General features: G+C 41.6%; 1 protein-coding gene across 1 annotated transcript in view; it reads left to right on the top strand.

Annotated features, from left to right (window-relative positions):
• slc4a3 (solute carrier family 4 member 3) overlaps positions 1-12,899 on the top strand; it is a 73,371-nt gene that overhangs the window by 42,495 nt on the left and 17,977 nt on the right. Inside the window, exons 6-10 of the mRNA XM_084084651.1 lie at positions 316-455; positions 1,582-1,762; positions 3,438-3,573; positions 10,024-10,213; positions 12,426-12,531. Of these exons, the coding sequence (XP_083940777.1) occupies positions 316-455; positions 1,582-1,762; positions 3,438-3,573; positions 10,024-10,213; positions 12,426-12,531 (753 nt within the window). The remainder of the gene's footprint in view (positions 1-315; positions 456-1,581; positions 1,763-3,437; positions 3,574-10,023; positions 10,214-12,425; positions 12,532-12,899) is intronic.

The raw sequence follows: 12,899 nt of genomic DNA, 5'->3' as shown, positions 1-12,899 counted from the left end.
CAAAGTAGCCTCAGAAATGATCTGTGAAAAAATGTACGCTTCCCAAATCTTCAAAGTGCAATCTTATGTCAGGCTGTTATTTTCAAAATAGCACCTGGAAACGCTAGCAAAAGCCTCATGAATTTTTGTGGTCATGCTGCAGAATTTCAGCCCAGTGGCGAGTCCAAATAATCAGAGAGAACCGTGTCTCAAACCTCACTTCATTTGGTCCGTTCGTAATGAGCGCGTTTGTACCAGAACGGCACGAGACCTGTGAGCATCTGACGTTTTCGCTTTCTGATGTGTTTTAATAGCTGGGTGGTGGTTCTGTTTTAGGTCACAGGTTCGAGGACAACCCCGGGGTGAGGCGCCACCTGGTGAAGAAGTCGTCGCGATGCCAACTGTCCCGCAAGAACTCCACGCCTCTGTCGAGCCTGAAGAAGAAGAAGAGGGCCGCGGATAAGAAGACTCACGAGGTTAGCAGTAACAACAGGAAGTCCTATAGTGACTGACACGGCCCCAATTATGCCTTATTTATACGTGGTTGCATGCCGTGTCGCACACCATAAGTAGCTGATCTATTTATCACTCAGAATCCAGACTGAATCGTGTTTGTTTTGAAACATGATGGAATGTTTATCCCAACCACTGATTTATCCTATTTATACGTTGACCTTGATATATGTCCCTGGTTTGTTGATAAGATGTCATGTTTTGGGGGGAAAACCCACATCCAACTAAACAACCCAGCCCCACACACACACACACACACACACACACACACACACACACACACACACACACACACACACACACACACATTGTGCTTCAGCCAAACTGATGAAATCTAGCTTGAGGAGGGATGAAATAGGGTGATGTATTAAACTCCCAACCCGCCCATATCTACATGTCAAAGTGTCCCTGAGCAAGACACTGAACTCCTTAACATCTCCCCTCTGAGCGATCACCATGGCCATCTCAGCAGCCATCTGCTGGGTGAAGCACTGAATTCCCCCCACACGATTAATAAAGGCCTACAAAAAAGCAACATAAAAGAGATGGCTTTAAAGGGATATTTCAATTTAATATTAAGTGATATTTAATTTATCAGACACCCCCCCCCCCCCCCGTCCGTCCGTCCTATACAAACCCATTGTAACTTCAAACTCCGTGCCCTCCTAATACGTGAGGGGGCCGTGTTTTTATTTTTTATTTAATTATTTTTTTGAAATTATTAAAAGTAAATGAAAAAAAGTAATTGAAAAACCACTGTCTCCTCACGTATAAGAAGGACAATATCAGTCACCAGAACCAAGGACGGGTGTTTCTGACGAATCTCTCAGGGTTAAAATGGAGTTTGAAGTTACAATGGGTTTGTATAGGAAGGGGGCGTGTCTGATAAAATGAATATCAAATAACTAAATACTGAATCAAGCAACTTAAAAACTGTCCAGGGGGCTCACAAAAGCCTGGGTAGATGATAAAATGACCTAACATTTTTTTTTAAAGTGAAATATGCCTTTAACTTGACTCAAAGCATACTGGGTATCTATTGTAATGCCTATCCCACAATAAAGTAAAGTGTCTCCTTCTCCTCCCTAGGTGTTTGTGGAGCTGAATGAGCTGATCGTGGAGAAGGACCATGAGATGCGTTGGAAGGAGAGGGCTCGCTGGATCAAGTTTGAGGAGGACGTGGACGAGGAGACGGAGCGCTGGGGGAAGCCTCACGTGGCCTCGCTGTCTTTCCGCAGCTTGCTGGAGCTCCGTCGCACCATCACGCACGGTAACCAAACCTCAGTAGTGGAAACAGTACTCGGTCACATGTTTTACTTAAGTAAAAGTATCAATACTGCAATGTAGAAATACTTCTGTTACAAGTATAGAAGTCCCGTATTCAAAATTTACTTGAGTAAAAGTACAAAAGTGTTGGAAGTCATTGTGAAGAATGTCCCATTTCACAAATTAAAAATGTATGAAAAATCTTTAGAAAATAGACGATCTACAAGCTCACAATGCGTCGCATCGCATTGTGAGCTTGTAGATCGGCTATTTTCAAATGGTCGAAATATATATATAGGGCTAAAGTGGTTAATGTGTGTTTTGTAATAATAATCTAAATCTACAAAATAAGTAGTAACTAAAGTTTTAATGTAATTGTAGTGGAGTAAAAGTACAATATTTGCCTCTTGAGATGTAGTGGAGTAGAAATAAAAGTACTTAAAATTGGAAATCCTTGAGTAAAGTAAAAAATACCTCAAAATTGTACTTCAGTACAGTACTTGAGTACATGTACTTAGTTACTTTACACCACTGGTAACCCTGCACACAGTATAATAAACTTTATTTATATAGCACCTTTCATGACATAAATGCAGCTCAAAGTGCTTCACAGAGCAAAAAAACACAAAACAAAAAATGTCTTAGGTGTAATGGGAGTTTATTCCAAGCCGTCGGACCGTAGAAGCACAATGCTGCTTCGCCGTGTTTTTTATATGACATTTCAGGCACTTCGAGTAGGCCAGCACTAGAAGACCTGTATAGCGTGTCATGCTGTATAGCGTGTCATGCTATATAGTCCTAGTTTGAACATTGGAAAACAAACAACATTGGAAAACAAACAACAAGAAAACATTGGAAACATTGGACAAAAAAACATTGGAAAACAAAAACATTGGAAACAAACAACAAGAAAATGCAGGAAGAAGAAAGGAAGAACAAATAGAGATTGTGCAAGTGAGATGGGAAAAAAAGTTTTAAAAATAGAACACGTGGGATTTATAGTGTCACCTCAGAAGAAACCATGAAACAGACGAAAACACCCATCTCAAAAACCACTTCAAATGCCATTCATCGGCTGTTGGAAAATTCATCTCGACAAAGATGCGCCAAAACCTTGTTTTATGCGGTTCTGGGACAATAAACAATGAGAAGGCAACCCAAAAAAATTGCATCTCTTAACCCATTAAGACCGGGAATGCATCTGTGTCATTTTAGATTTCTTTGGGCTATTCAAAAATAGCAGATATACAAGCTCATAGCGCGGTACCGAGTGCCGCGCTACGAGCTTGTAGATCTGCTATTTTTGAAATGTTTTGAAAATGTATTTATAAATTTAAATATATTTAAAGCAATATAAAGTGAACATTTGTACCGGTAACTCAAATCTTTGCTTCTGGGGGTCCCTGGAACAACATATTTTGAGATGGGCGGTCCGCGGCACAAATACATATCATTTTGGGGGTCCTTGACATGAAAAAGTTTGAGAACCACTGATGTAGCAACGTAGGTTTTTTTTTTTTTTAAACTGTTAGGATTTAGAAGACATTTTTGTAGAATCGGTCTCAGGTCTTAATGGGTTAACGGATCTCGGCACACTATAGGTCTCAGCTCTTCTTTGGACAATGTAATCCTATCTTCAACGTTCTGTTCTCTTCCTCTAACCCCCCTTCCCCCTATAGGTGCCATACTGCTGGACCTGGAGCAGAACACGCTGCCTGGCATTGCTCACCTGGTGGTGGAGACCATGATCATTTCGGACCAGATCCGAGCCGAGGATCGGCCCAGCGTTCTGAGGGCTTTGCTGCTCAAACACAGGTCAGCGGAACAAATAGCAGATAAACAAGCTCATGAGCTTGTAGATCTGCTATAACTTTGACTCATCATCACATTTGGTTTGCAGGCGTAAGAAAGTGGGGGAAACTCTTTGTCGTACAAGCTCCCATCATTTACAGTTTTCAGATGGAAAGAGGACAAACAAGGAGAACAGATATGTCAAATTCTAGTAGAGTGAAAATACGTATACACAAAGTGGATGGTTAAAATAAATGAAATAAATGGAATGGGGCAGTTAAAATAGCAGCAGATATCGTAACAGATACTGTTTATTTATATACATAAAAAAGAATGAAACTAATAAAAATCAACAGATATAGAAACATAGTCTGTTGTGCGTATAGTCTAACGTACAGGTGAGACATCATTTATCAGCAGATATCAGACGTGTCAGTGTAAACTTAATACAATAGCCCAACAAATAAATGGTATACTGGTGGTAAATACATACAGTGTGTAGAGTCGAGTGATGTATCGGTGTAATATTGATATTGTGAAATGAGACTGGACACCATCTGGGATTTTGGTTATCGTGATGTTGTGATTTAGCTTAATATTGTCTTTTTCGAGGTCTGGGTTGGTTTTATTACAGCAAAGTGATACATTTCTTTAAAATTCATTGATCTAACCGTTCTAGCTGACTGAAATGAACAACCAAAGCCTGCCTGTTCATCATACTGTATTCACATCTCTCAAGATCGTTTCACATAATGTTTGTGTGTGTAAATTCTTCTGAAGGCACTAAAAGTCACCCCCAAAATATTGTCCCATTATCTTGATTTTTGTCAATATGGACCCAGCCCTGACAGTACTGTACTGTACTGTGTCTGCAGATGTGTGCCCCGAAAATCCCACAAGTAACTTAATAAGTGGCCTCACAGCGTTCGTACAGCCTGAAAGAAAATAAACGAACGAAGGATGAGGGGGGTTTGTCCAATTTCCCTGAAAAACGAACAATGAAACATATCTACATCTTCATCTTTTGTGCATTTTGATCGGCAGTCAGTGATTGGCCATCATGTGACAAGAGGAGAGAAGAGTAACGGTTCGTTTATACTTTGCTATTCGTGTTCGTCGTGCGGATGAAGTATATAAATTAGCCCGGAGGGAGAAAAACCGGGGGAAGGGAATATGCGTACATTAGGGCTGTGTTTTGTTGATTGTATTCCTCCAGATGTGGATGATTACACCCGCCCCAAAAGGCAAGAGGAAAGCACGCTAAGAGCCCTGTGTGCCGTGTTATGGCTTTGCAATAGGATTTATGAAAGCGTTCAGACATCTGTCATCTGTTGTGCGTGAAGGCTCAGTACTAGAAGGCAGTGACACAGTTTGGATTTCTCTTTTCTGAAATCTGTGTTAATCAAGGTAATCCATCAAGACTTGCGTCGAGGAGATGTCGGTTGGCAAGGCCATTTTCTCCACACATGCAGAAAACGTTGTGATCAAAACAGAAGCGCGTTTTGACAGATTACGTGACATCTTGTCCCCTGCACTGGCGATCGACTCCAAAAGTCCCCCACCTCTTATTGAGTGGCATCGCCTTTGCCATGCCAGCTAAACAGAAACACGCCGGCCAAGTGCACAGGGAGCAGCACGAGGCACTTGATAGATTTTGGAGGGTTGCGTAACGAAACAGCGAGTTAACTGAATGTCTGCTGTCAGCCCGAGTTAGACAACGAGAGCTGCAGGGCATGCCTGGTGCTGTAATTCTCTCCCATTAGCTCTTTATTGGGATGTGTGTTAATTATGCCGAGACGTCACGTCTCTCGCACCTAAGCTAGTGATTTATGTGAGATATTATTGGCCCTGGCCAAAAATCATTATCAGGGTTTTGCAGGATTATGACTGGTTATGATTTTATTTTGGTGCCACGTGTACTCTACTCAAGTGGGTGTATGTGCGCGTGCACACACACACACACACACACACACACACACACACACACACACACACGTATCGTCGCTATTGGGTGGAAACCATGTCCAACCATTTCCAATACCGTTGCTTTTCAGGAAAATGGAGGGAAAAAAACTGTGTTCCAGTGGATCCAATGTAGTTACTATTTACGTCACAAACTTGTTAATACTTTTCCTTGATAAAATATGTATAAAACCCATAGACATAATTAATCACTTTCGAAGATTTACAAAAATGATCTACAAGCTCACAACGTGTTGCGATGCAGCATGTTGTGAGGTTGTAGATCACCTACTTTCACTACTTTTGTACAACGCGCTTGTACGATGAAGTAGGGCATTAATTTACAAAAAGAAAAAAGAAAAGTTTAAACAATTTTCTGCCTCACAGCAACAGTGTTGATTTCGTCAACTAAAACTATGATGATAAAATGTTCGTCGACTACCTTTTTTCACTGACGAAAACTAAATAAAAACTAAGCTGCGATGACTAAAACTAAGAATAAATACAGTGACAATTTCGTCAACAAATAAAAACTAGACTAAAATGTTAGGGGAGGGACTAGTGGAGAAGAGATCCAGTAGAACTAAGACAAGTCATTTTATGTTTGGTTGTGCTCGGGTGCTCTGAAAATAGCAGATCTACAAGCTCACAACGCGTCGCAGCGCGACACGTTGTGAGCTTGTAGATCTGCTATTTTCAGCATGCAACCAAGTGTAATATCAGCCATTATGACGCCATCAAGGCACCGCCAAAATACATTTTAGTCGACTAAATCAACTGTAGATTTAGTTGACTAAAATCTTATGATATTAAGTCGACTGAAACTAGACAAAAACTATAAGGTTTCACATGACTAAAATATGACTAAAACCAAACTGGAATTTTATTCAAAAGACTATGACTAAAACTAAATCAAAATTTGCTGTCAAAATCAACACTTCACAGCAATGATATGCAACCAGATTTTTGATGGTTGCACAAATCTCACTTGTTCTCAATTCCTTTCACACAGCACTGCTAAACCACCGGCCTGTCCCTCTCTCTTTCTCTCTCTCTCTCTCTCTGGCTGTTGCTTAGTAAAAACATAATGGTACCATCAGGTTTTGACATCTAAACAGCGTTTAGTGCATGGAAAGTGCTGCTACTTGGCAGCACTTGAATGAATTGCATTGAATCGATAGGTTATGATGCCACTTAATAGCACATTACTAACGTTGTGGTGTGTTTATACGTTTTCGTTGCGTGATATTTGCCCTTTTGGATGTTCCCATAATGTGTTTTAATGACACCCTTGAAAAGTACCGGCCTCGTGGCCAGTGAGGCCCTTTTGCCATTATGTGTCAACACTGGCACACTGCAAAAACCTGAGTGTTAATATGAGTATACAAATCCAAAAATGCACTTTGCTGCCTTTCTGGTCGGTCTATTTATCTCTGTCCGTGCTACTAGCTTGCAAACATACATATACAATACAGATGTGGCATTAATGCCGCTTTCGATGCCAATGTATTGTACTAAAATGTCCTTTCATTTTTGTTCGATCAGTAATTGGATGGCATGTGTACCCGTTTCATCTTGTATCGAGTACTAGTGTCTGTGGTGTTTTGTAGTTGTTTGTTATTTGTTTGTATGTGTGTATAACTTTTTGAAAAATTCAATACAAATGTTTGAATAACAATACAGATGTGTGCCATTGGCACTTTGGTGGAACATCAGTGGATTGTCCAAGCATTGTCACGGACAAAGGGGGGGATTTGCCAAGTGTGAAATGGTGTCAGGTGCGAATTGGCCTCTTTTCACACCAGGCAAATCAGGCACGACAATGGGAGGGGGGAATACTTTACAGGGAAAAATCTGGAAAAAGTAAGAGAAGTGTGAAGAGGTCTGTCTGTCTGTCTGTCTGTCTGACTGTTTGTTTGTCTGTCTGACTGTTTGCCTGCCTTGCCAGCCATGCCATCTGGCTGGCTTTTCTTTTGTGTCTGTCCTATCTCTCTCCCTCTTGTTCCCTCTCTCTCTCTCTCTCTCTCTGTCTCTCTGGCATCCCGTCATACACCGAACATAGCCGATCGACAAGCTCATACCGTGTCGCGATTAGCAGATCTGCTATTTTTGGTGCGCAATACCGGCGCTCCCAACTAAGCATACATGAGGTTTGATGATCTCACGCACACAAACAACGAGCCTGTCGGCCAGCACTGTCAGCACTGACTGAGCCCTCGTGCGCAGTGCAGTGCACGCCCCGTCCTCAGCAGCCTTTCCGCTTCACATCGTGCCGTGTCACCAGCTGCTTCCATGGGGGAAGAAAAAAACACTCCCCCCTAATTAGCCTGGGCCGCTCCAAGATGTGAAATTTATGATGTGGAAAGAAATACATTGAGGCGCTGTTAGAATTTAGCTCATCGGTTACTCAGGGCTCTTTAACGCTTTAAGACCGGGAACGCATCTGTGTTGTTTTATAGATTTCTTTGGGCTATTCAAAAAATAGCAGATATACAAGCTCATAGCTATGAGCTTGTATATCTGCAATTTTTTTGAAAAATCGTGAAGATTGGTGCAAATCTTAGTAGTATATATATTTTTTATTTTAATTTTTTGAGTATATATATTTTTTTGAAACTTTTTTTTAACTCAAATCTTTGCATTTGTGGGGGGCACTGGAACGAAATATTTTGAGATGGAGGGGTCCGCGGTCAAATACATATCATTTGGGGGGGTCCTTGACATGAAAAAGTTTGTGAATCACTGATTATAGCAACATACGTTTTTTTTCAGAGGATTTAGAAGACATTTGTAGAATCCCCCAGAAGCAAAGATTTGAGTCACAAATGTTTGCTTAAAAAAAATTATATTCAAAGATTTGCACACATTTTCACGATTTAAAAAAAATAGCAGATCTACAAGCTCGTAGCGGGGCACTCGGTGCCGCGCTATGAGCTTGTAGATCTGCTATTTTTGAATAGCCCAAAGACATCTTAAAATGACACACCGATGCTTTCCCTGTCCGGTCTTAATGGGTTAAAGATCCTCTGGACACTCCTGGAGCACAATTCAGTCCAGTGTCACACCTCGTTCCTTTGTTTTCGGGCTAGCCGTCGCGTTCCAACTCGGACGGAGCGTTATAGGGCCGCGCGGACCTAATGAGCGAGGTGATGATGTCACCGTTGGACCGCGAGGTGCTGTGATGAAGCCGCATTTAGGGGCTTGGTTGGTGACGCACAGAATATCTCTGTTTCCCCTTAACTCATTAAGACCGGGAACGCATCTCTGTCATTGGATATTCAAAAATAGCAGATCTACAAGCTCATAGCACGGCACTCGGTGCCGCGCCATGAGCTTGTAGATCTGCTATTTTTGAAAAATCGTGAAAATGTGTGCAAATATTTGAATATATTTTTTACTCAAATCTTTGCTTCTGGGAGTCCCTATTACAAAATATTTTTATATGGGGGTCCGCGGCCAAATACATATACTTTTGGGGGTCCTTGACATGAAAAAGTTTGATATAGAAACATACGTTTTTTTTAAAACTGCTAGGATTTAGAAGACATTTGTAGAATCCCCAGAAGCAAAGATTTGAGTTACAAAATGTTTGCTTTATAAAAATTGCATATCTACAAGCTCATGAGCTTGTATATCTGCTATTTTTGAATAGCCAAAGAAATCTTAAAATGACATAGAAGCGTTCCCGGTCTTAATGGATTAAGGGGAAGGGGGACAACAACTAAAATCATTAAACATGCACACTGCGTCTTAAGATTTATACTTTGTTTTGTGCCGGTGTCCGTCACCGAATATAGCCGATCCCACAAGCTCAACGTGTTGCATCACCGAGTATTGGGAGCTTGAAAACTGCACAGTAAAGGCCAGCAAGTTATTTCTGTGATGTTTGAAGCTGGGAGAGGTACTGTGCAGATTTTGTGTTGCGCTCCGAGGAGAAAGATGGATTTCATGCATAGACTAACAGGGATGCAACACTACATTACAGAAAATATTAAGATAATATACTATAATATAATATAATAACTCATAGAAAAAATCTCCCCATTCATTAGAAGGACAATATCAGTTACCAGACCCTGGGACGGGTGTTTTCAATGAGTCTAACACGGAGTTTGAAGTTGAATGAGCTTACATAGGAGGTGGTGTGTGTCTGATAACATTAATAATATTCAAAATATCTAAATATTCAGTCAGGCAACTTAAGAACTAGGGTGCACACAAAAATAAAATTCCCCTTTTAACATGTAGAAAAAAGAGAGGAAGGAACGCATCTGTATGGTTAAAAATCCCCAACAAGCTGCTCTTTGGTACAACTGGGTGACAAAATTGATGCAAACAAAGGGGGACTAAAAAGTCACCCTGATGAAGGCATTTTATTCTTGTTATGCATTAGCCAGAGTAATAAGAGTGACTTGGTCTCATGATCCCTTTTTTTATGTTGAATCAGACCTCCAGACATCAGACCCTATATAAACCCATGTTCTTCCCATCCTGAATCCTTTCTCTGTGCAGCCACCTGAGCGACCAGAAACACCTCTTCCACCGCCACCACTCGTCCGCCAGTCTCCAAGGCAGCTTCAACCACCACCACAACCACGTCCAGGACACTGTGCTGCCCGTGGCGGGCGAGGACCACGAGGAGCACCACGACAAGGGCCCGTCAGTATACGACCCCAAGCAGGACGTGTTCACCAGCTTGTTTGTGAGTTCACATTTTATTTTCTTCATTATTATAGTTTAACCCATTCAATCCGGGAACGCATCTGTGTCATTTTAAGATTCCTTTGGCTATTAAAAAATAGTAGATATGCAAGCTCATAGCGCGGCACCGAGTAGCGCAGTATCTTGAAAATGTGTGCAAATCTTTAAATATATATTTATTTTTTTAAAGCGAACATTTGTAACTCAAATCTTTGCATCTGGGGGTCCCTGAAACAAAACGTTTTGAGATGGGAGTCCGCGGGCCAAACACATATAAAAATATGTTCTAAATCCTAACGGTATGTTGCTATAATATCAGTAGTGCTCCAACTTTTCCGTGTCAAGGACCACCCAAAATGATAATCATTTGGCCGCGGATCCCATCTCAAAATACCTTGTTCCAGGGACCCCCAGAAGCACAGATCGGAGTTACAAATGTTTGCTTTAAAAATATGTATATGCAAAGACGGATACAGACAGATACGGAAATCTCCAAATACTACAATATGGACATAAAAGTGACACTTTACAGACACAGGTGGATGGGTACAATGGGCATTGCATAACTGGGCGGGGCAGATAGCGTGAACCTCCGAGCACTATACGCTCACCTGGTGACACTCCTCACTGTCAGGTGAAAAGAAAGTGGAAAGAGCAGATCAAGTACAAGGTTTCTAAACATTGAGGGTTTAACTGTCTGACAATACACATTAACATCAGTAACATGAATCCAACGCTGATGATAGTGCTGTCAGTGTCAAAGGTTTAATCTGCAACAACACTGTTATACAATATGTATTGGGCGGTCCCTGCTTCATCTCTCTCTCTCAGCCAAGGGGTCCTTGGCCTAAAACACTTTGAAGACCCCTGGCGTACATCGTACCTCCCCAGGCCAACATTGGGGCTTGGCATCGACAGGGACCACAGTGCCTGTGAATTGGAAAAAATATTCCGATTTTCTCCTGTACTCCTAATACTCCTATGCAATTCTGTAGCCTCTTTTTTTTTTAACTCAGTGTTGAAGGCTTGATGATAGAGATGATGACATGAGATGTTTGTCCACGGACCACAGCCCGACGATGTAGCTTCAGCAGCCTATCACACTGAAATAAGATCGAACAAGATCTAAGAGTGAACGACAGAAACGCTTTTGACAAAGAGGCCATTTGGATAATCACACCCATCTCGTTCAATGGACTCGGATAAAAGCAATAACAGAGCTGCCTCTTATACCAGTTTGTGGTTTGCTTTATACTCAGAGAATCACCAGCGAGGATCGATTTGAGCCTGATTAGAGTAAACGCCTGATTTGGGCCCTGTGGCTCAAAGCATTGTACTTTTGAATCACTCCTCCATGAGGTCACAGCGTTACAGCGAGCGTAGGTAGCGCTTGAAGTCCGAGAAAGCAGAGCCTCGTTCTACCCACATGCGCTGGATTATGTTCCTAGTCAGCTTTACAGGTGCTCCTAGTTAAAACTTCTTGATGCATTAACTGTGAAAGGTTAATGTTCTCCATGGCTTGAGATGTTGGCAAATTAACCCATTAAGACCTGGAACACATCTGTGTCACTTTTTGATTTGAGCTAAAAAGCATTATTTTACACCTTGGCTATTCAAAAATAGCAGATCTACAAGCTCATAGCGCGGCACCGAGTGCCGCGCTACGAGCTTGTAGATCTGCTATTTTTGAAAAATTGTGAAAATATGTGCAAATCTTTGAATATATACTGTTTTAAAGCAAACGATTTTAACTTTGCTTATGGGTGTCCCTGGAACAAACTATTTTGAGATGGGGGTCGGCCGCGGCCAAATACATATCATTTTGGCGGTCCTTGACATGAAAAAGTTCGAGCACCACTGATATAGAAACATATATTTTTTCAAAAAAACTGCTAGGATTTAGAAGACATTTTGTAGAATCGGCCTTAATAGGGTCTTAATGGGTTAAAAGCAGCCCATGGAAACAAAATCCCCCTGTTCAATTCTAGCGTTGAGAAAGGATCATCCACCTTCGCAAATTGTCGACCGGACCACGCCGGACCGTGAGAGTAACAGCACTGCTAAGGAGGAATTCTTGAATTGTTATGATTGCTATTTCCACATTAAAGTAGATGTCCCGTTTCAGGCTCCCACGCCTTATTGTGGTGGGTGTGAAACTCTGTGCGCAAAAGAGCAACGCTGCGGCTAATCTGTGTGCTCTGTCTCCTCCCAAGAAATCTCTCCACCCGCTGCCCGCTGACAGCCATCCAGCCGCGGTCCGATCCCTGAAACTGCTCGCCAAAATTCCAAAGGATGCCGAAGCCGCCATCGTGTTAGTCGGTAAGATCTGATGCTGTTGGGAGTCGAGTTCCATCCATTACATGGAAGGCTTGAAAGTCATATTCATTGCCCTTTTCCAAGATTTATATCGAAAGACGCAGCTTTGTTATTAGTCTTGACTTTGCATACTTGACTTTGTATGCTTTTGTATACTACTATTTATATGCAGTGGTTGGAAAAGTACTCACATCATTTACTTAAAGGGTTAGTTCAGATTTTTTGAGTATTTTCTGTAGGAAATACTTACCATTAATGTAGTGGTTGCAAAGGTATTAATTGATTGCCCGAGTCCCGTGGTCAGAGTTATGGTCCGTTTCTGATAAATATGAAGTAGTTCCGGTAGATTAGTAGATTTGGTGGGGGCCGCT

The sequence above is a fragment of the Gymnoscopelus microlampas genome (genome assembly GCF_963454915.1).
Source record: "Gymnoscopelus microlampas genome assembly, chromosome: 17".
Taxonomy (NCBI): domain Eukaryota; kingdom Metazoa; phylum Chordata; class Actinopteri; order Myctophiformes; family Myctophidae; genus Gymnoscopelus; species Gymnoscopelus microlampas.
The sequence above is the reverse complement of the archived record's forward strand: the minus strand, read 5'-3'. Positions and strand labels throughout refer to the sequence as shown.